The following is a 27,332-nucleotide window of genomic DNA, read 5'->3' as shown; positions in this document are numbered from 1 at the left end:
CGCGCCCCGCCGCCCCGCCACCGCCTTCGCTCCCACCCACCGCCCCGGCCGCCCCTCGCCTCGCCGCACCCGCTGCTCCTGCCGCGTTGCGGGGACGGGCAGCCGGCGGGCGGAGGGATACGAGCGCCGCGAGGAGACGCCACGGCCACCGCGCCGAGCGGCGGTGCTGCGACAGGTCACGTGGGCGGTGCGCTGCGCTCGCGGCGGCCCCTCCCCCCGCGGGCGGAAGTGGCCGGGCAGGGCTGCGAGGTGAGGTGCAGAGCGGGAGCGCGCCTCGGCCCCGCCTCTACTCTCCGCCGGCAGCGGGTTGGCCCGCGGGAGCTTGCACGGCTCGACAGCCGAGGGGCGCGGGAGCTGCGCCTCTCCTGCCCTTTGCGCTCCCGTGGCCTGTCGGCGCTAGGGGCCTGCGGCGGGCGAGAGGATAGGGGCTTCTCCCGCCCCCGCACCCCAACCCGTTCCCCAGTCAGGTCGCCCCGTAGCGCGGGTAGGTGCCACGGCGGCTGCGCCCGCTCGGTGAGGTGCCCGGGCCGGGTGGAGGGCCCGCGCTTATGTAACCGGCGAGTGGGAAGCGGAACGGACACGGTGCGACCCCGAGCCCCGCGGGGAGGTGGGGGGAGGGGAAGGTCTGCCCGCCGCCAGGGGCTCGTCCTCTCTCCCCTTTCCCGGGCCGGCGTTGTTGGGCTTAGTGTAAGGCTGAGCGACCCGGGCTGGCGCGGAGACGCTGCCCTCCCTCCGATCGTGAGCACGTACTGCCCCCTGCAGCCGCCCAGGCCCTGGGGCAGGAAGGGGGCCGGGGGAGGGCCACCTGCTGTTCTCTCTGCCTCACCGTCCTGCCGGCGACCGAGCACCGGGGTAGGGAGAGGAAGTGTCCCCCCGGATCACGGCGGCTGGCTCACCGGTCGCGGTCATGCTGTTTTCGTGGAGCTTTCTGTCGCCCCGTTTAGCCCCATGACTGACAGTTACCGAGATGCGGAAAAAGTGCTGTCTCTAAATCTCAAAATCAGCCTTGAAATTCCTTCAAAACATTAGCAAATCAATCCCGTTGAACAGAGTTCTTCGCACTCTATGCAGAAAACTCCTTTAGGCCTTTGGGCATTGCTGGTGTTAATGATTTGCAGGAAAATGACCATCAGGTAGCCTGTGGCAGCCTGAGCTGGCTATGAACGCTGGCTGCAGTCTCAGTTACCAGTTTCCATCTTTCTCATTATTTAGTACGGCAGATTGTGGGGGATGTTCTGATTGTTTTCCTTTTGTGTGCAGACAGGTGAAATGTTAGCCTATGGAGGTAACACAAAACAAGATTTTAAGGCAGCTTGGTATGTATGACTTCTGTAAAGCATCAGGAATGAAATCTGCCAAAGATTAGCATGTGCCCCAACTGCTAAGGGATCAGGAAAGAGCTAGCCAAACATTGCATTTGAAGGGTTGCTAGGCAAATACATTTGTAAATTGGCCTTCCTCAAAAAAATATTAATGAAAAATCTTCATGTCATTTTCATATTGGACAGCAAGTAATGTGAGATCAAAGATAACATACCTTTGAAAAAAGCCTCTTTTAAGGGAGTGAGAAGGCATTTGTTTGTTATATGGAGGGGTGCTGGGCACCTCCAAAAATCTGCAAGGAACAAAACCAGAAGCTAAATGAAACCATTTCCTATACTACTAGAAAAGATACATCACGGAAAGGACCATCCTGACGGGAAAAGGAGAACCCATGCATCCCTTTTTTCTTTCTCTCCGTGAAAATTAGATGATGTAACCAGGCAGGTGTCTCCCTAAAGGACAGATCCTGGCTTTAATTCATAAATCCACCTCAAATGTTTTTGAGGCTGGCAGGGAAAGACACCTCGCTGAAGAGACTTTTTATCTTGCTAGACCCATTGGACCACAATGAAGACGTCCCTTGCAGGAATACAAGTGGGATATCTCTCATGGTTTGGTTAGTAATTGCATTACCTAGAGAATGGCTATCAAATACATTTGAGCAGGGCGACCTGGAGAAAAATACCACTTGCTTGCGAATTGGTTGGATGCTGTGGCAAGTTGGTTAATAAGCAAGTCTGGAAGTAGGAAAATTTGGGTGAAGCATAGTTCTTTACATGTATGAGAAGATTTATTAAATACAAATTTATGCATATATAAATTAGGCAATGCTTTACTAAACTTTCCTTTTCCTTTTTGAGGAACAGCAAAACAGAATTCAGAAGTGCAAGATAAATTCGGTGTCTTGTTCAATCTTTAAACAGTTTTTAAGAGAGGTGCTGAAGACCGGCTGCAGATAGCTGGAGCAGGAAGAGGAATGGGAGGGTGAAATGCTACTCTTTGCCTTTAAGGGCTCAAAATAAACTGGAGCATAAGGTGGAGGGATTTCCTGGGTTGCTGCAGCCATTCGGCCTTTGCAAATGCTGTATTATATAATTCCTTTCATAAATGTATCAAGTTTCATCTTAAGATCTTTTGCCACCATTATTCCCACTGGGAAGCTGTTCCCAGAACCTTCTTCTGATTTTCTTGCTAAATATATATTTATGACTGGTTTGTATCCATTTATCCTTGTGCCAGCATTGGCCTTAAATAGCTCCCACTCCATAGCATTTACCCTTTTTACTTTTTGTGCGCTTACAGGCAAAAATGTCCCCCTTAGCAGTTGTTTGACTATGCTAAGCTAGATGAGCTCCCCTAACTTTGCTCTCTCCCTCATCTCAGCAATTATTTTCTGCTCCAGTTTCATTATTATTTATTTCTCTTCAACAAAGATGACCAGAATGGCATGCAGTGTTCTGGAGGGTATCTTGCCAGCACCAAGGACAATTTTATTAATCCCTTCCAAACTCTGCTAGGAACATTGCTCCCAAGACCTCTCAGTGCCTTGTTTTTGTGATTGCATTGGCAGGTCATAGTTATTTTGGGATCAACTCGTGTGTGTGCAGTGAGATTGTACTGGTCCTTTCCCAAACTTCAAATGTATGAAATGAACCCATTAAACCTACTTTTGGGTCCTGGACTCGGAGGTTATCCATAGACAAATACAGATGTAGCTAGCAAATCAAGACCATCTTTGAAAACATTTCTGAAAGTCCTCAAGTCCTAAGGCTGCCCTCCTCTTTCTAACATCTGTCTACATACATGTCACTAAGAAGTTGATATGGCTGAATTGACAGTCCTATTGCTAGATTCCCAATTCCAAGCCATAACAAGGCTAAAAAGCATTCTGAGCAGTAGATAGCTATCAGTGACCATTGTGTCAGCAAGGCCTGGGACAGATACTCCATTACAACATAAGAGTGGTGATCTTTGTTAACAACAGCCACTGCTGAATCTCATGATCCTACCTGGGGGACTTTGCCAGCAATTGGTAGGACAGAGAAAGAAAACATAATTATGTCACTGTTAATATTCGTGCTGTGCCTCCATCTTCAACTCTGTGTACAGGTGATGGCCCACTTAAAAAAGTTAGCTAAAGATCTACAGAATCTTAAGTTACTGAAGAAGTTGGACAGGAACTGCTTGCTTTGCTATTTCTTCAACATAAAATGTAGGGGTTCCAGATAAACCAACTGGTAACAGGTTCAAAACAATAAAGAGAAGTAGGTAGTGTCATGGCATAAAGTTAAATTATGGGACTTGGCTACAAAATCTCACAGATGCCTAAAGTTTTTAAGGACAGAATAGACAAATTCAGGAAAAAAAAAATGGCTATAAAATACAACACATCTGCTGACTTGGGAAGTCTTTGATCTGTAAGTTGCTGAAACTCGGAAGTCTTCTGGGGATAAATGACTACATGCTTTTGCCCAATTATAAAGCTTTTCCTAGGCTTCCCCTTTTCACCAACTTATTTGTTACTTTCCCCATCTCTCATTTTGTTCTTTCCTCTTTGCCTTGCTTTCTACTTATCTCATTTCATCCCTATTCCCTCTCTTTGTGTTTTCTTCCCTGTGACTTGCAAACCCCCTTCCTACCTCCAGCCGCCGTAGACCCTCCTGATGTTAGTATACCATTCCTTTCCCATCTTGCTCTTGTTCAGGTCACTGGCAAGGCTTGGGTCAGCCTGCACTGACTGGAGAATTAAGTTCACCAAAAACATGTTTCATAGCAAAGAACCCAGCAGTCCAAAGCAAAACAGTGCATGCACTGAGTGGCCTTCATCCTACCTTCTCTGATGACTTTCCAACTACATTAGGTCTTTTCTGCGACCTTGTAGTCCTGTATTCAAGAGCTACAATCTCCTGGAGTCCAACCAAGTCATCCATACATTTAATTTGAAATTTTTCAATTTGGGGGGAAATGTGCAATCTTATTTTTCAATATCAATTAAAAAACAAACAAATACAAAACAAAACAAAAACCGACCAAAAATGTTCTCTTTTTTTCCACAGCTGCAAAACCAAATTTGATTAAAAATTATGCCGAATGAGTTTCAACTTTTGTTACCACTTTCTAGATATGTCCTTAAGAAAGAAGCAAAGCAACATCTCACTGTGGCCAGTCCTGTGCAAACAGGGAAAGTGGTACGAGAGGGATGGAGACTTCATGGAGACCTCTGTAGCATCAGCTTCCAGAATGAGTTAAGTCCTGTGTCAAGCCTTCAGCAGTGTAAAGGTTTTGAGACTCCGTACTTAGGAAAGCAGATGAATTTGGTGTTTCTCACCATTTTTAAGAAATACTTGTTCAGGAAATTGTAATCTCTCAATATTTTGAGAATTTAGGACCCAGTCCAATTTCTGCATTCTGCATCAACCTCACCTTCAAGACTCTGGTCGGCTTCTGAAAAATCGTATTTTTCAGCAGAGGATTTATTTCAAAGGTTACTGTAACAGCTGTCAAATAGCAGTGACAAAATGTAGTTTCGAGCTTTTATTACTTGTGTATGTGTTTGCATTTCTCCTTAATTGCAGCAAAACAGATGTCAATTTTTTTCAGAGTGGGAGACAAACCAGAAGGGTCCTAAATATTTTCCTACAGGAATGGTAATTTGAACACAATAGCATTTTCCTAGCACATGAAATGCAGAGAGTGAGATGATTGATAATCCTTTTTCTATTCAAAAGTGGTGATTGCAAAACTGAGTAGAAGCCTCAAATTAATAGCAAAGGCTGTCAGTATCACTGGTTATATCCAGTTTATTTTTAAAGCATCAAAGGGAAACTGTTCACATATTCTATGTAGATTGAAAAAAAAAAATTAAAAGATTATAATCTTATTTACCATCAAAGACTGGAGGAGCAGCGGAAAAGGAAGGCCTTGTATAAATCAATATGGACATTGATACATTTATTTCCTGATTAAATACACTTTTTATTTGGAAGAGCTGTAGCACACAAAACAATAAAGGGGAAATACTGATTCATCAATACTGATGAAGGAAAAGTTGTTTCAAAACTTTTTTTATTATTTGGGGGGGATATGGTGTATATTAATCTGATAAATGGAACCAAACCAAAACTGCTGGAATGGTACTTTGGTGAAATCACAATCACTGTAAGAATGTATGGTTTTGCATTTGGATTTAATGGTGGAAACACTATGCACCACCGATGTGATGATGGATGGATACTCATGGGGAGGGTGGATGGCATCCCATCTGGATCACTGGAGGCCGTGCATGGGGTTCGGCATTAGCCAGATCAGCTGAAAGAAGGAAATTCGGTGTCACGCTCTCTACCGGAGGTGGTGCTGGTGGAGCAGATTCTGTGGAGAAATCACAGAGTAGAAGCAGCAGATCTTCTCCAGGGGTTCTTGTCTATCATAGCCACTAGGGCTTTCTGTGGACTCCTCAGTGGGTAAAGCATCAGTGTTCGTGTACAAGGGATGACATTTAAAAATGACCCGTAATAAAATTACTGTTGTATAAAAAGCTAGCTGCTCTTGACAAACAAATTATGATCCCCAGTGAGCAGGCTGAATTTTGTTAGGAAGCCCCTAGACAATGTATGAATTACAGGTAAGAATAAAACTCAGTGATAAAGCTTTATCTCAGAGGCAAAACTAGGTCTGAAAGGCATTGACACAAGAGCTGAAGGGTTGAAGACAAGTTGCTAAAACCTTGGATTAATTATAGTTATTACAGAGATCACCTTGTTTTAACCTTTTCCTAGACATTTTTCTGTTACCATATATAGAGAGTGAAATTACTGTTTTCATTGCAAGTTGAAATAGGGAAACTATTACCTCTTAGTGTGATGAAATACTGATGAATTCTTAAATTTTGATGATTTTCATTCTGGCAGATCCCTGTAGCATCCCAAATCTGCCACATACTGCATTTTCCAAACTTGATCTATGATTCTGTGTCGCCGCTTCTGAGAGGAGGCGGAGCGTGTTTATTAGGACGCAGGTGTCGGGGCACGATCGACCCCGTGCAGGGCCAGGCCCTGTGCCGGCGGGGAGCGGCCTGGAGAGCCGGGGGTTGAGGGCTGGACTAGGCCGGACCGTGCTGGGCTGGGCTGTGCCGGCGGGCGGAACCTTCGTGCGGGGCGGCGGGAGCCGGCCGGAGCGGGGAAGTGCGGGACGCGCCGCCGCTGAGCCAGGCCCCGCGCTGCTGTCGCCGCCGCCGCCTTCCTCCGCGCGTGCGGCTGCCGCCGCGCCGCGACCCGCCGGCTGCGTGTCCGAGAGGCCAGCCCGAGGGGTGAGTGACCCGGCGGGAGAGCGACCGGCCGCCCGCCGCCGCTTCCTGCCGCCGTGCCGGCCCCTGCCGGGCGGCGGGAAGGTCACAGGCGGCGGGTCCGGCCCGACTCTCAGCGGTGCCGCCTTCGCTTCAGCGCGCCGCGCCGCGATGGCAGGGCCCCGGACGGCCGCCGCCGCGTCCTCGGCAGGGCCTGGGACTCCCCGAGGCCTGCTCCTGCCCTCGCTCAGGCCCAGCGTACGGGCCGGGAGGCCAGGCGGGGTGGCGCTCCCCCTTCCGTCCTGTCAGCTTCGGCGCCGCCAGACCGCCGGTGAGGCGGTCGATCTCGGTGGCCTGGCCGGGAACCGACCCCTCTTCTGGGCCGCCCCACCGGTCGGTGTGCTGTGTGGCTGTAAAGCCGAGCCCTGGGAAGGGAAGCGGTCGCTCTCGCCTGAGAACCCGGGGAGAGGCAAGGGTTTCCTATCAGGGACTGAAGTTTTGCCCTGGCCGTGCTGTGGGAGCAGAACAGAAACCAGCAGCGCTTCTCCTTTTAGTTTCTTTTTTGTATTTGAAGCGTTGGCATGCAGACAGCGAGCTAAAAAAGCAGTGGCAGCCTTATGGACCTAGAGTTTGCTGTGCAGTTAACTGTCCTCGTTATCTCAGCAGTTTGTCTAGAGAGTAAACGCTAAAATTCATGCGGGATAAGCAGAACTTTGTTTAGAAAGGTTATGCTGCAATTTCCCTACTGTTAAAGCTTTTTCTTACAAGGTGTATTCAGGGCAACGATTGCATAAGAAGTGGGGTTTTTTTCATTGGGCTTGGGGGCTTTTTTGGATGATTTTTTCTTGTTCACTGAATATATATAGCCCTTTTATTTTAATAAATCAGACTTAAGAGAATATGCAGAATATGCTAGTTCAGTATTACTTGCTTAGATGCCTAAGCAGGCAAATTTTAGTTGATTTCCAAGCAGGTATACACAGGTCTTGATTTTTTTCAATCTCCTAACAAAGAATGAATAGATTAAAAAAAAAACCGAAATTGTTTGTTTTTTAGTGATCTGCACTGGAATATTTTGGTATTTGTGTTGCAATGCTTCTCCTAATTCCAGTCTGCCCCCTCCTTGTAAACTGAATCTATGGTATGGCATTGCCTTGAGTTGAGAACAGGGTCGACATAATGCAACTGCTAGCCAAGTGAGGGGGAATTCAAGGGTATCTTGGCTGTAGGTAGTCCAGCTTTTCTCTGGCTGACAGCTTAGTTTGGAGACCAGCCAAGGAGCATTAGAAGCTGCCAAAGGAGTTGCCACTGATTTTGCCCTTGCAGCAGGAAAATAGGGCAGTGAACAAGGAGAGCTTTGGGGATTCTCAAGTGGAAACCCCATGAGTTGAGGAGAAAGTGGATTGGGGAAAGAGGACCTCAATTTTATAAGTAATTTTTCAGTTTTTTAGAAAGAGTTTTTTCCTCTCTACAGCATGCTTCCGTAACTTGAAGGTGCTGTACTTTCTGGGTTTGTCTCATTCAGCAGCCAGCCTTTTCCCTTGGTAGCTGTGTGCCACAGCCAGCATTTTCAGTTTTCCAGGGATATTAATAACTCAAAATATATTCTGCTAGGTGCAAACTTCAGCTCTTAACCTCATTTTATTTAAATACAAATCGTTGATCGCTTCTTAATGTGGCCATTGGGTGCCCTTCCTTTAAACTTCCTCTTACGGGAAAAAACTCCCTGTTTAAATAATGTAGTTATCTTTGTCTCCATGACTTAGCATTCTTGGGTCAATAACAGTTACAAAATGTCAGTCTGAATGGGAATGTAAACTTGGCACTGATATAATCTTTATTAGTTTATTAGGGTATTGTATAACTGAGAAGAAAGCAGATTTCTTGATGGAGGGAGAGTGAAAAAAGAACCTTTTTGCATATAGTCGGCCCAGAAGTAAGGCCTCAAATTGTTGCTGCCTCTGAATTCTTCCCTGCTTACTGAAACTGAAAATGAAACCATCTTTATACTCAGCGCTCTGTGTTTTAATCTCATGCAGTTTTGTATGTTGGGATTGTGCGACTGTTAAGATACTTCATTATAACTATGCCCACTGTGTGCGTGGGAAATAGTTTTTATAGAATGCTGTTTAAATATAAGGTAGATGTTCTCTCAGCTTTAATTTTCTTTCTTTCTGTCCCTCCCTGCGCTTTTTTACACTTAGTGTTGAGAGGCAAAATGGTCCATGCTGAAGCATTTTCACGTCCCCTGAGCCGGAATGAAGTGGTTGGATTAATTTTTCGTTTAACCATATTTGGTGCTGTAACATATTTTACCATTAAGTGGATGGTTGATGCCATTGATCCAACCAGAAAGCAAAAAGTAGAAGCTCAGAAACAGGTAGGATTTTGTTCATAAATATTTCTGTGAAATGCTGTCTTATTCATTACCATTCATGCAGAGAAATGTACAAACTGGGCTTGAAATAACTAGCAAAATAATTGACAAAAGCATGTGAAATAATCAAAACCCTAGAATTAGTTTAGTAAACCTCAGCATCTAGGCTGTTGGTGGTTTTGGTGCTTACATTTCATAACAAATTTTCTAACTTGAAGTGGTGGAAAAACTGTTGAACTGGAGTACAGTCTTGTCTCTAATTATCTGCAAGTTGTGGTCCCAGAGTTGTTTCTGCTTCTGACAATTTTGCTAAGCAGCAGTTCAGTTAAATAATGCTCTCATCAGTCTTTTGGTTGCTTTTAAAAACCTTGAGCAGAAATAACTTAGTTCTCTGCTGCGTTTTGGCAACTTAACAGCAAAGGCAGGGACTGTAGTTACTCATGACAAAGAGGAACACTGCTATCCAAATGCCTTTTTAAGAATAGCTTGCACTTTATCCCTCTTGCTCTATTCTGCCGCCACCTCCAGTGGCAGTCAGAATGCCCTGGAAAGGGGAGAAGTGAAAAGTCTCATTTCTTACATAGAGCTAGAATGATTCATGGGGGTTAATGCTCTGGGAAAAGATGCAGGTGCAGAACCAAAAGTTAAATGTTTCCTTTGGAAAGTATTGAAGGAAATGTGGCAACTGCTTTTTGTTTTCTGGCTGACACAAATTTCATAGGTTCAAGCAGTTTTGAGCAACCTAATTCTAGTTGGGGTGCTTTTTTTCTTTTTTTAATGAAAACATTAGTTAAAAAATTAGGCCTACTTCACAATCTGTGCTAGTGCCAGCTATTATATAAGAGGTTGCAATATCCCAAAAGCATGTCAGACTTAACCGCAAGTTAGAGTATAAAAAGAAACTGAATTGTGAAAGCATGTTGATACAACAAATGACTTTTCCTTTAAAACTGGGAAAAAGAAATCATTGAATACGTATTAAAAAAAAAATTACTGGCTTGTGTGAATTTTCTTTTTACTTAAAAATATATTAATCTCTCCTTGATACAATGCCATGGAGGTTGGGGGGGGCATGCTTTTTATAATAACAGAAGTATATCTCCCATTAAAAAGTGTGTGTGTGTTATTTGCAGGGTTGTGAATGAGGATAATTACACACATGAAAGAACTCTAGAGAGTTCTATTTAATAAGAAGTCTCAGTCTTTTCTTCTGAATCCCTTACAAAGTTTGTAAAGGCTAATGGGCTTTTTTTAAGTGTAACATACCTGCGTCAGCTTTGGAAGCTCCTAGAGTGAGAGATTATGGAAATGATTTTGTACTAAGGTTGCCTGTGTTCTGAACAGCAAACTCCATGTCTTTATGTTTATTTTAGTTGTTTTTCAGGTTGTAATGTATGATGTGTAGGCTTGGGAGTGGGAGGGCTGGTGTGACGCTTATTTGATGAGAACTCAGACATATGACAGTTTCACGCAAGTGACAACAAGTCATTAGGAAATAGCAGAACCTTCTACTTCTGAAAGATTTAACCTCTTTTTAGATGTGACTTCCAGAAAAGCTTTTCAGACTCCAAACAGCAGCTCAATTTCTTTCTCTGGTTTTCTTGGTGTTTTATTTCCCCCAGGCTGAAAAACTAATGAAGCAAATTGGAGTGAAAAATGTCAAGCTTAGTGAATACGAAATGAGTATTGCTGCACATCTCGTAGACCCACTTAGCATGCATGTAAGAAATTGTTTTCCTTGTTACTCTGCTGAACGCACTTCAGTCATGGAAGATACTGATTCTGACTTTAGATTACATTATTTGTCACATATGTATTTTTGGAAATGCACAGAAAATATTTCTGTAATTTGAAACTAAAGTTGCATTATTAAGAGCAGAGGGTTTTTTAATCACTTGTCTTTTTTATTTTTGAAGCCTTGTACTACTTTTAAGCTTATGGATATTTTTTGTTGGCAGGGACTATGATGATCATTTCTAATACTATTTTTCTATATTAGGTAACCTGGAGTGACATTGCTGGCTTAGATGATGTTATTACAGATTTGAAAGACACTGTCATTTTGCCCATCAAGAAGAAATATTTGTTTGAGAATTCCAGGCTCTTACAGCCACCAAAAGGTAGGAAAGAAATGTTATGGACTTGTATGCTGGTGTTAAAAATAAAAAATAAAAAAATAAAAGGTTACAATTACCCAGAAAAGAGAGAGGAAGTGGATTGCCGGTCCAAAGTGCAACCAATAGGACTGATGCCAAGGGAAAACACTCAGGTTCTTCCCCTTCTCTTGCCATGAAATCAAGTTCTAGTGTGCAAGTTTTATCTTAATAATGAAGGGATGATTGCTTTTCAGTTTTTAATGTTACATTTTGGTGCACTAGTCTATGTAGCCTGCATTTTTAACTTCCGAAATTGTTGATATTTTTCTTCTTATACCCCATCTTGTCCTTTGGCAGAGGTGAGCTATAACTCTGTACAGCTGTACACTTGGTTAATATTTCTATGGTGTCATAAAATCCTAAATCACATACATTAGACATCACTATAAGCTAATCTTGCAGACATCTCTCTCTTCTAGCCCTAGAAATTCCAGTCATTCAAAAAGACAGAGATCCCATTTTTTTTCTGGGTATGCCTTGATTTTCTCTGGAGTTGAGTTGCACAGTATTGAGGCAGTAAGGAAACTGGTGGGTGACAAATTAACTTTCCAACAGTAAACCAGAAGTTGGATTGACTCTGCTGGAATGCTTACAGCCATACTTGCTCTATGTTACTGCAAACAAGCAGAATTTGAACCTGAAATGTTGGACAAAATGGCGAAGTTTATATTTACTGCTCTGATGCCTGGAATATTGTCTTCTGAAAATTCTCTGAAACTATTAATTACTGCCTGTATCTATGACCATCATACTTTTATGTCCTAAGTGATGGAAAATGAAGCAGTTTTATAACTGGTTTAGTTTTTCCAGGCTACTTTCTGCTTATGTCACAAATTGAAACTGTCTGGAAAATTACTTTCATGTCATGATCTAATAAGCTGAAGGAAAAAATTATTTTTTATTTATCTTTTTAAAGCAGACTTTCCATACAGGGCAAGCTCCCCAGTTTTCTCAGCGGCTTGCACTGTGTCTTAGTGGGAAGTCATGGCTTCAGAGTAATCTGTGGTCATCAGTCACATAAACAGGAAAAAAAACCCTGGTAATTCTCTGTGTTTCGCGCCTGTTTGACTTCCCCCCCCCTTTTAAATTGTTTTCTTTACAGCTATGTTAGAAAAATGCTACTGTGGATTCTTTCACTATGACAAGTTTAAAAATTAATATGAGATGTCATTTAATTGTGGGTAATCTGTTTTTCTCCCCTCCCTGCTCTGTGCTAAGTTTTATTAGCCAGGCTGAAGCTGGCTATAAGCAATGCCTGTCAATGTAACCTTTACAGTCATAGTAATAAAACTGTCATCTTTCAGACAGATACCTCCCTTTGGTTTCACCATATCTGTTTTTAGATATTCTTAACTTCAATTTTATAATAAGAATATCTTTAAATAACTGTATTTGATGGAACACTGTGTAACTTGGTTTCTTATCTTTTAACACTTGGGTAAAATACAAGCCTGGACACTATCAGGTCTGTCATACCAAAGCATGTTTTCTGTACTGCAACCAGAGAGCATTAATGCTGTTGCTTTTTCAGGAGTACTTCTCTATGGCCCTCCTGGTTGTGGCAAAACACTGATCGCCAAAGCTACAGCAAAAGAAGCAGGTTGTCGATTCATTAATCTCCAGCCTTCAACACTGACAGACAAATGGTACGGAGAGTCTCAAAAACTGGCTGCTGCTGTCTTCTCTCTTGCTATAAAGCTCCAGCCATCCATCATTTTTATTGATGAAATAGGTAAAAATCTACTCTTTTTTTTTTTTGTAAGTAACTATAGCAGAGTGACGTTAAACTGCAGGTTCAAGTTGATGGGCATATTGATCTACTATCATCTTTTCCTTAAAAAGAGTGATTAATGCAACAAGGTTTAGTAATATAAAGGGTATTGTAAAGTAATGGTGGCAAATTAGGGAAAAACAATGTATTTCTTCCTCGTGTTAGTGGAGGAAATTGCAAATAGAAGAAGTTGCTGCTTATTTTTGGTTGGTCTAAGGTGGTTGATGAGGGAAGCTTTTCTTCTGTCAAGGGAACTCCTTATTCAGGAAACCTATCACCAAATACACTTCAACGCTTCTGCCATGAGGGCACATAGTGGAAAATAAAATACAGGTTTAGGAGAGCTCAGGAATAATAGCTTAATAAGGCTGAAGAAATAGGAGGGGAAGTTCAGCTAGGAAGACAGCAAAGCTGCCAGTTCAGTGCATTTGGACCTCTCACATGAGTGTTTAAGTCCATGTGAACTTGAGCAGTTCAGTTAAAATTGCTCATTGTCTTGTAGCACTGTCGCTTCTCAGAACGAGTTGTACAGTTTGCAGAAACAGGGCCTGATAAAGCTTTTACTCTTTTCGTACTTCAGGTTTATGAAGGGGCTATGTACTTAAGATGCTTTTTATCCTTTTGTATATGTGTAGAAAACTTGGTGTTTTTCTAGTTGTTGGGAATTATTTAGGCAACTACTGGCAGAATTAAAGCTCTGCATAACAAAGTATGTAGCCTGCTTGAGATCAGTCCTGCAGCTTGCTGTTCTCCCATGCTTTGGTGTCTTCTAGCTTGCCAGACTCTGCTGCCACCTCTGCATGAGAAATTAAGGTGGAAGTTACACTTTCCATGAATTCAGGAAAGTGAAAATTTGGAAAACAAGATTTGGGACAATCTCATATGATAGATAGGTACATACTCGTGTAATGTACTTTAAAGATGTGCTTAAAAATATGGTGAAATTCTGCTTTCTTATTCTTTATTGTAAGAAATATTTCTCATTTGTTGACAATGTTTATTAAAAATATTTACAAGATGGAGAATAGCACAAGTCTGCACATGAGAAATTGAACAGCGTAGTTTCTATGGCAGGTTTGAAAGTAAACTGTTTTACTGAATCATTTAATACAGATTCCTTCTTGCGAAGTCGATCGAGTTCTGACCATGAAGCTACAGCTATGATGAAAGCTCAGTTCATGAGTCTGTGGGATGGACTGGACACAGATTATAACTGCCAAGTAAGTACAAAGGATAACAAGAAAAGTAACAAGATTATTCCCTCTTGGATATTGTGCATTGAACCATTTGGGAAGAATAGCAGATTACGTGTAGTAATAATTGCCAAAAGAGTTTCTTTACCTGTCAGTGCTAGTGATTACCAGCATATTATGGGAATGAGGTGAGTTATATTAATAGCTCATTTTTCTTCTTTAGAAGACTGTTTTTGTAGGTATTTTGGTTTTAATTAAGAGGCGTTATTCTCAGAAGTGTCTCAAGTCTCAATAATATAAAAGCTGTGTAGTTCGAGCTGCCAAATTGGGAACTGCTAAAATTTTAAACTGTTATGAAGAACATTTGGTGAACAATATTTTCTTCAGTTGAAGTTAATCTTTGATTTCAGGAAAGGTATTGAAAGCTCTGAGTATTCATCCCAGTTACAGGTTGGTTGTTTTGTTTCCAGAAAAGCATTAGACAAGCACTAGGCTCTGGAGGTAACTTGAAAGGGCAAAGAAGTTGAGGTTACCAAAAGACAAATTCTGTTAAATGGAGCCACGCTTCCATCTTGTTATTACTGTATGCTTCCTCCCATGATCTGGGCAGAAGTATTGTGTTTTGGAGAGGGAAAAAAAAATTACAACGGCTGCTGGTATTGATAAAACGAACAAACAAAAAACATTTATGAAATAAATTACTTAAATGTAGCGTAGGTGAAAGCTTGCTTGGTATGTTTCTGAACTGTCACCTGGAGCAATTTTTCTAAGGCCTTTAAAAAGGACATTTAGTCTTCAGTTTTAAAATTTTCAGCCCTTTTAATCTGTGTTTTTTGGTGCATGGGTTCTGATGCTCTGCCCTCCATTAGTCCTTTGTAAAATCTGCTTTTCCTTCTCTCTAAAGGTTGTACTAAAGATTCTTTTCAGTTGATGTCTTAAAAACTGATTAGAACACAGTGAATGCATATGCTGAGGAGTTTTAAAGTGGAGTGTTTGCTTACTTTTGCTTGCTTAAGAGGCCAATGGTACGAACACTTAACTGGAAGTTAACATGATCTTGCTAGCACACATTTCTTTCAGTGTTTGAATGTATTACCTTTTTCCACAATATACTGAGAATGTCTTGGAGCAGGTCATGTTGTTCATTCCCTGCAGTAAGACAATATGTGGTCTTCCCATCTCTCAAATTCAGCATGCAGAGCCTGAACAAGTCACTCTTGTCCTTTCACTTGTATGCCTCTGCAGGGTAGGGAGCCACCAAGTAAAATGCAATATAAACAATTGGCTGGTGGCACCGCAGGCATTGGTTCAGGTTGATTTCTGGGGAGTTTTTCAGCAGGAGTGTTTTGTTTCAATACCGTATTCCAGGCTTCTCACTGAGATGTCATTGCAATTCAGGAAGTGCTCTCTAAGTGATAGTTTTGACATTTGTCTCAGGTTTTGACAGCCATCTTGCTGGGTTCTTTTGTTAATTACAGATGTTTACTTGGGAGCTTTGGGTTGCTTGTCTGATTCTTGCCAAACAAATTTCCTTTGAATAAGGATTAAATTTGGCTTCTGTTATGGTAACAAAAATTCCCAATGCTAGGACAAAATTGTGAGTAAGTGTTGTGATGAATGTTACTTGTTCCTCTGATTTCACCTGAAAAGTGTGTTCAGCTTTGGGCTAAACCTGCCAAGGATATCCTAGAATCATAGGATACTAGGTTGGAAGGGACCTGAAGGATCATCTGGTCCAACCTTTCTTATCAAAGCATGACCTAGACTGGATAGCCCAGCACCCTGTCCAGCTGAATCTTCAGTGTCAAACATTGAGGAGTCCACCACTTCCGTGGGGAGATAATTCCAATGGCTGGTTGTTCTCATTGCAAAAAATTTTCTTCTTGTGTTGTCAGAATCTCCCCAGGAGTAACCTGTACCCATTACCCCTTGTCTTTGCCATGTGACTCCTTGTAAAGAGTCTCCATCTTCTTTGTAGCCACCCTTTAAATACTGAAACATGGTGTTATGGTCATATAAGGATATAGTCTTCAGTCTGACAGGAACTTGGGACACAGTGCCTGGAAAACAGAGGTAACCTGCTTGAAGGGACAGTTCAAGTCTGGAAGCCCTGTACAGCCACATTTCACATTTGCAGAAGCTGCATACAAAGGTGTTTTTGGGAAGACTGTTCAGCTCTGATAGCACAGAGGGAGCAACACTTTGGGCCTTGATGCGGACCACAGGGGAGCACAGCATGGGTGCTTCATACAGTGATACCTTTGCAAGAGGCAGCTCAGCGAAACATTAGCTTGTGTTTGGCATGCCGGCAAGCACAAAGCACTTGCATGCATAACGCTTTCTAGAAGATGGAAGACTTCTGGAGCCCTGGTGAAAAACGTGCCTTTTGGCTTTCTGTGTAGCAATTTGCCACTGTATAATTAAGCCTCTAGGTGGCAGGGTGACTCTGCTCCGGGACACACCACCCAGCCTGGCCAGGGGCTGCTGGAGCTGCCAGGGCTGGCTGCCAAATAGTGATCCCAGACAAAAGAGAGAAGCACGTCAGGAAACTGTATTCATAGGAGATTAATTTCCCTGGCATTTTTCACTTTTGTGACTGGGTATTTACAATGTACATAACTTAGAATAACAAATGAGAACGCAAGGCTGATGTGAATAGGAAGTAAATTTGTTCTTAAACTAATAACTGTAATGCAGTCGAATGAAGTAAATACTCTCCTTGTATTGAACTTAGGTTGCACACACCTAATGTGCTGCTGTGACAGTAGATCAGTGCATATAGGTTCTTACTGACTTCTATTGCTTTTTTTTTTTTTTTTTTTTAATGCTTCAAAAAAAAAGAAACACCATTTTAGTGCATGTGAAAGCTGCCAGCTTGGTTGTCCTGGTGAACTGATTGCCTCTTTTTTCAGCACAGCACAAAAATGCCACATTTTTTAATAATTTCTGATAATACCTTATCAGAATATCTCCTTTCAAGTTCCTTCCAGACTCACAGGAACTAAAGAGACATTGCCAAGACTTAAAAGCAAATGTTTTGAGTTGTTGCTTAGAGTTTGAACTTTCAAATTGGTCTTGGAAGGATTCAGATTAATGTAAAAATCTCCACGTGGATGATACTCTGTGGTACCAATGTTCTCTCAAGCTGACTGTTTAATCCAGTTGCTGAAATCCATACCAAGAAACCTTACGTAACTTCTTTAAATGTTGATGTTCTTGATAAAGTGTGGAAGAGTCACACGTTTGGTTTTGAAACTCCAATATGGCAATGTTTTCAAAAGCTGGTTTCAGGCTGACTTGTTTTTTCCTGTTGGTGTATTACAGGTAATAGTGATGGGAGCCACCAACCGTCCTCAGGATCTTGACTCTGCAATCATGAGAAGAATGCCAACTCGGTTTCACATCAACCAACCTGTAAGTCATGCCAGGTTTGCGTGAACAGTATGCCTAGTAGCTGAGCTACAGGAAGGTGTCTCTGGGTTTTATTGTTGTGTTATCTTATTGTTGGTGGGTTTTGTTTCTTTCTTTGGTGTTTTTTGGTTGGTATTTTTTTGTCGTTGTTGGGATTTTGTGTTGGTTTGGGGTTTTTTTGTTTGTTTTTTGTTTGGTTGGGGTTTTCTTCTTTCAAAGAAATACTGTATTATTTTGATCTGATTTTAGTTTTTTAGAAGCATATATATAACTTGTCTTTTTAAGGTGAAGTTTCTCACAGAAATTTTGATTATTTGGGGGTTTTATCTGAAACAACATGATGTACTTTTGAGAGCTTTCCACCCATTTTCTTCATCTATAAGAATGGAGTGGCTTAGATGCTGCACTCTGGAAAGAGCTTAGTTTTAATTTGAAAAGCACAGAAGTGGCTGCACACACTTGTCTATGGGGGAGAGTGGCACCCAGGTCGGATAGTGTCAAGAAGGAGGAGGTACATATTTACTACTATTTATACTTTCTGGATAGACAATATTTAGTTTTCAAGAAGAGAAGAGGGAGCAAATTCCACATATCAAGGTCTACATTCCGCGGAAGCCTTTCCACAGTCAGGCACAGCAAGCAATCTGGAAAACTGGTTTAATTGTGCTTATGATTTATGCCAAATAGATAGTAATTAAGTAAGCTATCAGTTAGGCCAGCTGTCACAAGGTTACCCTTACTGTAAATTTTGCTATTGCCATCCTTTTCAAGGTATTTTAATCTCCTTCCAACACTTAGCAATATCACGAGGCATTTTTGTATCAATGCTATAAAAAGTTCAGTTGTGGTTGTCAGTATTCCCTTCTGGCTACAGAAATAACCTTCATTATTCATCTTTTGGAGAAACTTAGAGACAAACTTGGGGGAATAAAAACTCTTACTGAATGTGCCAGAAAGTAGTCATGTTGCCAATCCCATCTTGTTTGAACTGGCTTTCACTCCTTGTGGGCAGATACTTTTTGAAACAAAGCATTTATAATCTTGTAACTACTTTTCTGTGATGCCTGCTCATAGGGTTTTATACACCTTACTTATCTTCAAGTTTTCCTTGAATTAGTAAGGGGCAAGAATGTATATTTTAGTACTGTGTCATGTCTTTCTATCAAGAACTGTAGATAGAAGGGTGAATTATCTGCAGTTAACAGTGCCTCAGGATATTACAGGGGCTGGCTCCCTCTCCTAGGATCAGAATTGAAACAGGAAGTATAATTTAGGGCACAGGCATGTAATTTGCCTTACCTCAGTACAGCCATATTATGAACTTAATGTTTGTCTCATGTTCTTGTCTATGGTAATTTGTGATGCAACTAAGATTGGTTACAACTGTTTTATTGAGGGCCAAGATAATTTATGTGCTGTGAATTGGAAGCGTGCACGGGTAGTACCACTGCAGCGTAGCTAGAGCCTTGCAGATCTTATAACTAAGTTTGAGATGAAAAGGCCCAAAACTACTCTTACGAAGTTATCTGCAAGGCAGAGGGAAATGGAAGAAGTATTTTTTGAGACAGAATATCAACTGTTCAGCTGCCAGGGTAGTTATGGTGTAGTTTTTTCCCTTTTTTAACAATGAAAGTGAATTTAAGACAAGTTTGGTTTTGGGAGACACAAAACCCAGTCTCTCCGCTGCCTGTTGCTAATAAGGTTGTACTCATGACTTAGCTGTTTATTTCAGTAACCTCATAACTTCATTACAGTATGTGATTTATATTGCTTAGAATTTCACAAGCATTATCTGTAATTTTTTTATTTTTATCTTTTTTAAATGGAACAGTTTATCCTCTTCATTTGATTTAGCAAAGTATTGAAAACATCCCCTAGATTTAGAGAGTCATAGAATCATAGAACAGTTTGGGTTGGAAGGGACCTTCAAAGGTCATCCACTCCAACTGCCCTGCAATGGGCAGGGATATCTTCAACTAGATCAGGTTGCCCAGAACCACATCCAGCTGGCCTTGAATGTCTCCAGGGATGGCACAGCTACCACCTGTCAGAGCAACCTGTGCCAGCCTTTTACCACCTGCATTGTAAAGAACTTTTTCCTCACATCCAGCCTGAAAATGGAGTCTGCCCTCCACTAAAGATGATAGGAAATTTTTTAGAGACAGCTGCTTTTATTTAGGGCAAAGTAAGACTAAATGTTAGTGCATTTCCCTTTCCCTGTAGTTAGTGTAAATGCATATACTCAAATGTTTAGTTTCATGTGCTCCTGGAGTCAGAGTACCCTAGATCTCAGTTTGCTGAGTGATTTACCATCAGATAGGTTTCCTTAGTGTATATCGCATCTCCTGTTTGAGGGATCAGTTTGTGTCACTGAACTGTGATGGAAAGCCCACACAGTGCAAAATTGAGATAGATGTTACACATTTATTTTTGTACTCTAGTAACATTATTCTCTTTTGTTTAAGGCTCTGAAACAAAGAGAAGCAATCTTGAAGCTAATTTTGAAGAATGAAAATGTAAGTAGACATCTTTTAATGGTTAATTTGCTTTATTACTCTTGTCATGAGTGCAAGCTCTTATGTTTTATAATTGACTGTTTTGGAGTAAGGTAGAGATTATCTACCAGAGTATTTCTGATTAGAACTTAGGAATCTTTTGTGGTTTTACGTGTGGTGTTAAATTAAAGCAGTAAGGTTGCCTACTGGTTTAAGCATCAGCCTCAGTCAGAGAAGCAGTCTTGGATTTTGTGGTGATTCATCACCTCTAAGGAAAAAGACTTAATTTCTCTGTCTCCATTTTCTTGTTACATAACAAGATAATATATTTATCTCTCAAAGATGCTGAAGGTGAATCATGTTTGGAAATCACTTTGATCAGTGAAAGAAATTTCAAGATGTCATGAGGCAGGGAGAAGAGATACTGGATATTTTTAACTCTACAGTTGATTGGCTGAAGTCAAGAAAGGAGGATTGACATTTTTTGACAGTGCTGCTTTTCACACTTTGATCCATACTTCATATTTCCTTTAGAGGAAAACTACTATAGATGTTGTTACTAATATTGTATGGTGTCCATGTTGCCATCTGTATTCCAAGATGAGAGGAAGGGGTAGGTGTGAGAACATCTGGTAGTGTCTGTTGGCAGGATATGGGACCTATATTATTGGAGGTTCCTGCTAAATTTAGTCTGCAGCACTAACTGTCTTGAAGTTAATGTTGCAAAGCATCTCTTGGCTGAGATATATCCTAATAAATATTATTTGTTAGTAAAACCAACTTACATTTTTTAAGAGGCCTAAAAATCACAGCTCATCATTGCAGATGGCTGAGATGCTGGAGAGGTTACTTTGCAAGTAGTCATTTTGGATTGTTTGTATAGGATTAGAATGTAGGTTGGGTTTTATGCAAAATACTAGACATAGATGTGAAAACAGAAAACCAGACCTGCTACGGAATGCCAAAGGAGTTGTGGAGGGAGAGCTGACCTATTTGCAGAAAATCTCAAACAAACTAACGAGTCTCTTACAAGTGGTGATTTCAGACTCAGATTTCTCTTCAAGAACCCTTAGGGAGGTATGCCAAATAGTAGACCTTTATACAGGCTCCTTGACTATCTGCAGCCACCCAGCCCTTGCACGCAAGTGGACTCTGTGGCTCCTTTGCGTTGGCAGCTGGGCCTGGGAGTTGAGCACCCTGGCCTTAAGGCCTTCAGCAAAAACCTAAATTGGTTCCTGAGTATGGACTTGAAAGAATGCAAGGTCTATCAAGCACCTGGCAGTGAATCACAGCCACACAAATGCATTTTTCAGGGAAGGGGAAAAAAAATAAATCAGCCTATATTGGTTATCCCGTATGAGGAAGAATTGGATCTCTCAGGGCCTGCTTATTTTAAGCTAGGATGACAAACTTCCTGGCAGTTCTTCACATGACAGGTGTAGTCATGCCCTCCATTTTCCTTGGCTGTCTTAAAGTCCTGTTTCTTCTTTCTCACTCAAAGGGAAACACTTGTTAATGCCTGCTACACAACATGCCCATTTTCTATTTATTCTTAGCTAGCTGTGCTGTTCCATTCAGTTCTTGATGGCCTTCAGCCGCATACTGAGCAAATACGTTGCAGATCTGCAGCTGACTGTTACTGGATTCAGTATTTGTGTGCAGGATCACGCTTTGAAGCAAAGCACTTCAAGACAGCCAGGCCATAATGTCTGTAGGAGGCACTTTGGTGTAAGCCAGCTGCTGCTTTTCTGTTAACTTCCATGCCTGGGGAGCCAGATGTCTCATTCTAGACCCAAACCAAAGCACTGCATGCTGAGTCCTAGGTCAGGGAGCTGGGGCTCAAGTACAAGCTCAAGATCTGAGCCAATAGGACAGTATCACTGTAACCCTTGTTCTTCAAGGAAAGCAGGAGGAACAGTGGGGAATTGGAAGGGTGCTCACTGGATGTTAGCATGTTCTTGCATTATCCTGGGGAGTGCACGGGTTGAAGGGGTAGCTGGAATCAGCAAAGATTACACCTGGGGCTTTGCCTTCATCACCACAGAATACTTTCCCCTTCAGAAGAAGTCATCCCATAATTTCAGCCTTTTACTAGACCAGTTTGGCTTTAACTTTTTGAAAAGGAAATACTGATGCATTGGAAAATGTGCTGGAAGAGACTGTTATTGGAGATCCTGTAAACAGACCAAATAAATATGGGGTCTTGGCTGGAAAGAGATCAGTCTGATCCAGTGCATAGAGTTGGAAATGTTATTTTGCCTCCAAGTTCCCCATTTCATGGTTGTATAAAGTAGCAGCTGTTCAGTAAGTCAGCAGACAACTGAGTTGCTGAGATAGATAGTGAACAACTGCTTTTGAAGTTCTTACTCTGCACTAAAAGGTGGCAACAGCAAAATGTAACTGTGACAGGAACTTTTTCCAGCCTTGCTATGTTACTGGTCAAAAGATGTGCTTATGAAAACAAACCGTAGTCTTTCAAATAATGTAAAAAATGGACTGGGGATGTGAAAGGAGACCCACTGGATAGTGTTCGTTGTCTATAGATACAAAGATGTGTGCATGGTCTGAGAGAGCCCTTTACCAAAAAAAAAGAGTGTCATTGCAGGGAACTGGAAACTTATGTGAGCATTTGTGAAAATGGGTCATTATTCCTGTGATCCAGTTTTTGCCATCTAGTGGGCTTCCAACACTACACAGGATGTCAGTAACAGAATATACCAATATGATGGTTCACTTTCAGTTGCCTGTTGTGTTTTTGTTAATCAGCTACAGAGTTTTATGAGATGAAGCATCAGTTTCATTTAATGAAATGAACTACTTGGAGGATTCAGAGCATAAGTTAACAAAATAATTTTCTTTTAGTTTTCAAAGTCAAGACTGGAGGTGACTGTTTCTTGTCCTTGGAACAAAGTAGATGACTAGAGTTTTCATGCTCTGACCTTCTGTTTTTTGGCAGGTGGACAGGCATGTAGATCTCCTGGAAGTTGCTAAAGAGACTGATGGCTTCTCGGGAAGTGATCTGAAAGAAATGTGCCGGGATGCAGCACTCCTCTGTGTCAGGGAATATGTTAATTCTGCCTGTGAAGAAGAGACGTATGTGTCTTTATTCTGCCTGTTACGATAGCTGAACAGCAGTTATGAATGCTCCTGTCCAATTATTAGTTTGTTTTTTCTGGTTGGAATTGCAAATTTATAGAGATTTGAAAAACATTGCTATGATTCACAGAAAGCAGGAGGTTCTCTCCTGCTTGATGAATTGCCACTATACAACAAAAAAACCCCCACCCCAAGTAAGTAACCTTTATTCATTTTGACAATGAAAATAAAAGTGTTTGTTCCAAATTGTCAAACTTGAGGTGGCATGAACCAGCAAGTGATACTACTGCGCTATATTACCAGGCTTAAATGCTGGTAATGCTCTTGCATGTGCGTAACTCCACTTATTGTCTCCCATACTTGCAGGTAATACATGCATGAACAGGGGCATGTTTCCAATGTAATGCTGGATCCACGTCAGAGCTGCCATTTTCAGTGATTACTTCTCATTGTTTGAACAGCTGTTACACAGCACCTGAATCATTATCTTGCTTTTTTTCTTTCTCTCTTTCTTTTAAAGCCATGATGAAGATGAAATCCGGCCTGTACAGCAGCAGGATCTCCACAGGGCAATTGAGAAGATGAGAAAATCCAAGGATGCCACACTGCAGAATGTTTTGATGCACGTTAGTTTAGATTAAGAGAAAAGAGCGTGTTTGCAGTTTCCGATGTGATTTAGGTTGACTTCTGTAATTGGTTAGCAAAAATAATGTCAGGGGGTGGGAGCGGGGATGTTCCTTGAATAAGGGAGTTCTGTTTCTGGAATTGTTTTTATACAACAAATTCTAAGTTATTGAAATTTTGTCATGCACAACTAGAAGTGTAACAGTAGATCATGAAGTGGAACAATTATAGCCCAGACCAAGTGCAACTGCCTGTGTCTTGTCCCATAATCGATACACTGTATAGCCTTAAAGCAGGTTCTGATGTGGTGCATGGGTTCAGCGGGTCACCAGAGTGGAGGGCAAACAATCTATTACCAGTTTGTGTATATACGTACGAGCGTGTGTGTATGTATTAAATGTATATATCCACACCTTTTTTTATATATAGACATAATCTGTAGATAACTTGAGTATGGAAAATCTTTTCTACTTGCTGAATCAAACCAAATCAGAAGATGTATAGATTAAAGATTCGTCGATACTCAATGCACATTTACTTCTTCCTTTTAGCAGCAAATATGAAGATAGGATTTCTGCTTCTAGAGTAACTTTCAGGCAAAATTTGAAATGTTACTGATTTTCCTTTCACATGACCACTTGAAATCTGGTGCCATTTAGTAAAGATAGTAAACCTCTGTAAAAATGTTTGAATACTTTTCATTTTGTATGAATTCTGCTTTTTGAGGCTTTTTAAATGAATGCTGGTTTTATTTTTCCCTTGATGTGAGTAATTAGAGTAGAATCTTAACTGCTCTTTCATAAGTCCCAGATATCCTAAGCTCTCTGAAATTGTGGCTTTCTGATCTATTATGCATTGCAACAAGGGCTTGCTGCTATTTTAATCTCCTCTGGAAGCCCCGCTGCTGCACTGTGCCGTTGTACCATGAAGTGTCACACACGTAGCTCTGAGGTGCGGGGGGACGTTTTGTGATGTTTTGCTCTGTCACATGCTCTGATCCGCAAAACTGAAGAGAAGAGAATGGGGTTTAGGTTTATAAATGTGATTTAGCAATGTTCTGCTGTACTTGCTGGTAACAGTTTTAGTAAATTCATGTAACGTTATGTAGTGATAAAGCAAAGAGTTGAAAATGTAAGTGGCAAAAGTGTTTTGATACAGTTATTGTCACAGGTTTTCAATAACTCGATTTTTCTTTTTATAATATGATGAATTGTGCACTAATTCAACACAAATATGTAAGCAGAATTGTTAACCCCCCAGGCTGGTAGCAGAGCTCTGCTAGCTGTTGAGGGAAGGTAAGCATTGAAAGCACGATAACGATGTAACACAAAATGCACTGCAAAGTAAAATAAAGACAGCTGGCACCAGCCATTGTGCAGTATCAGGTGCTGATGACAGTTTACATTAAGCACAGCTTTCTCACGGTATCCTTTTGTCTGGCACACTGGTTGTATAATGCACCAGGTACAGTAGGTCTTAGTTTGACCCAATTTAGTCTCCTTGAGTACAGAAGATGGTGGGGTTAAAAATAATTTGATAATTGCTTTGCTTTTTTTGTATGGGGAGAGAAGTATTTGGTAAATGCATATTCCTTTAACACAAGGATGTAGGAAACTGGGCACACAGAAATACTGGGCTATGGAAGTCTAAGAAATGTGGGCTATGGAATGCTAATCCTACAAGTCAGTTAGTGACAGGGTGTAAGGCAGTGATGTGAGCCAGTGCTAGCTCTGTGAGAGACTGAGTTCAAGAACCAGCCTTAAAATTAAATGTGCAAATAGTGTTACTGGAAGCTGGTTTCTCAGGAGGTTTGAATTATGCATGTGCTAGATGAAGTTCTCCAGCTATTCAGTCTGTTCTCAGTGCCTGCTCTGGCTCTGAAGTCTCCCCAGCCCTCTCAGTAGTTGTTACACCTGAGAAATGCCAGGCTGGTGCAATAATGCAGTTGGTCCTGTGCCTCCTTCCTTTGTTCAGGGTGCTTCCTACTTGGTAAACATGTAGTGCAGGCAGCTGAAGAATGCTGTCTTAATTGGTTTCAATTGAGCGTAAAGTGTGTCCTCAAGGGAGTTTAAATATCAGTGTACAGCAATAGGAACAAACACTTGACTGTTTGCAGGTGCTGGGGGCATCCTGTCTCACCAGCTGAGCTTTCATCTCCTGTTTGCACGCTTCTCCAAGAACTTGGCTGTTTGCATGCTGGCTGGTAACCTTGTCTTTACCTTGTGCCTGTAATGCATTGTCACAGGCTGAAGGGACTGGTTTGAAGAGGCATGAGGGCTTATTTCTAATTGCCCCTAAGGACAGTTACTGCAGCTGGAGCGTGATTTCCACTTTTCCAAGCGTTTTTCCATACTTGCCTGCTCTTTTTGTCATTTTAGGGGTCCTTGGCAAAGCACAGACTGTTCTTGCAGCTTGCTGGAAAGGGTGGGGGAGTGGCATAGGTTATCGTGCAGGAACATGGCTGCTTTAATTCAATGCCTCCAGTGGTTTGGTCCATGCTCCTCTCTGTATGATCCTGCCTCTCCTTAGAGCAGGGATGCGCCTAATCCCTCTCCTGTGGTTCTGGAGCCGGTTGTTCAAACTGGGCATCGTTTCACAGGTATGGGCTGAGACCATTCTAGTCTCCAGTACTGAACTCTGAGTTGTAATGCAATATTTCATGTGAAACAGGTCTATCTTGAGGTTTAAAGGTTGAATCCTCTGCAGGAAGAGGCATAGACATTCTCAGCAGGCAAATAATTTGTTTAGGACCTGTTCAGCCATAGCAGTCAGCAGTAGACTGTGTACAGCATAGACCATACCTAAATTTTCCCTGGGCTGTAGCAGCAACTAATCTTGCCCGTTCAATACTACAGCACAAACACAAACCTTTGGAGTAGTCTTAGGTGAATAAATGTGGTGTTTGTTTGCTCTGTGTTTTTGTTGATCTGTTTTCTGTAATCTTCACCTGTGTGTCCCATGTTTGCATTCTGAAAATACAGTGGGGTTTTTTTGAGACTGGCTTGGGCAAGGGCATTTTTTCCCTGTCTTAGAAACGCAGGGATGCAGTGGCCAGGCAGAAGAGGGTGAACCCTGGGCTGCTGCAGGGGACCACTCTGCTTGAGTGGGGTGCTGGGAGCCCAGCAGGGTGAGCAGAGGGCGTAGCCCAAGCTCCTGGGGCAGGTGCAGGCCAGCAGCAAAGGGCCTCCAGCCCCATCAACAGAAGCTGGCAGTGCTTGCAAGATCTCCCTTTGTCTCTCCCCTAGCTGGGAAGCATGGGCTGCGGCACCCTTCAGACCCACAGCCCATTAACAGCTGGTCCATTGGGAGAAGACCAAGAGATGCAGCATCAGCCTCTATTTCTTCAGGATTTTAGCAGCTAGAAGATGCTTAAATGGTTAAACACCACAGAAATGCAGGGCAGCAGAAGATAAGCCAATTATTAGGCTTGTTAAATGTGACTTCAACACTACACAGCCCAGACAGGGAAAAGGTAAATTACATGAGGTTTCCAAACGGAAACGGGCTCCAGTCAGCCTCTCTTCTGGCTGGTCCAGCCATTACCCTACCCGAGGCACTGAGCATGCAAGGCTGGAACGTGGCAGAGGGGCTCCTGCTGCTACAGA

At 42.0% G+C, this 27,332-nt stretch overlaps 1 protein-coding gene and 1 long non-coding RNA gene across 4 annotated transcripts; both read left to right on the top strand.

Moving 5' to 3' along the window:
• Nucleotides 1-265: 265 nt before the first annotated feature.
• Nucleotides 266-5,350, top strand: LOC115608486. Its single transcript, XR_003991559.1, has 2 exons — nucleotides 266-484; nucleotides 4,380-5,350. It is a non-coding gene; the product is annotated as an uncharacterized LOC115608486 (long non-coding RNA).
• Nucleotides 5,351-6,334: 984 nt separating this feature from the next.
• ATAD1 (ATPase family AAA domain containing 1) lies at nucleotides 6,335-26,634 on the top strand. Of its 3 annotated transcripts, none has more exons than XM_030487352.1 (10): nucleotides 6,335-6,628; nucleotides 8,809-8,984; nucleotides 10,604-10,702; nucleotides 10,981-11,101; nucleotides 12,669-12,869; nucleotides 14,022-14,128; nucleotides 17,426-17,515; nucleotides 19,978-20,028; nucleotides 22,964-23,100; nucleotides 23,624-26,634. In XM_030487352.1, exons 2-10 carry the CDS (start codon nucleotides 8,823-8,825, stop codon nucleotides 23,742-23,744), a joined length of 1,089 nt encoding a protein of 362 aa, XP_030343212.1. In that variant the 5' UTR covers nucleotides 6,335-6,628; nucleotides 8,809-8,822; the 3' UTR covers nucleotides 23,745-26,634. The 3 variants fall into 3 exon arrangements, with proteins under 3 accessions (XP_030343212.1, XP_030343213.1, XP_030343214.1); XM_030487353.1 differs by having other exon boundaries at nucleotides 6,502-6,629; nucleotides 8,804-8,984; XM_030487354.1 differs by lacking the exon at nucleotides 8,809-8,984 and having other exon boundaries at nucleotides 6,503-6,628.
• Nucleotides 26,635-27,332: the final 698 nt, after the last annotated feature.

The sequence above is a fragment of the Strigops habroptila genome, chromosome 5, assembly GCF_004027225.2.
Source record: "Strigops habroptila isolate Jane chromosome 5, bStrHab1.2.pri, whole genome shotgun sequence".
In the NCBI taxonomy this organism is placed as follows: Eukaryota; Metazoa; Chordata; class Aves; order Psittaciformes; family Psittacidae; genus Strigops; species Strigops habroptila.
The sequence above is the reverse complement of the archived record's forward strand: the minus strand, read 5'-3'. Positions and strand labels throughout refer to the sequence as shown.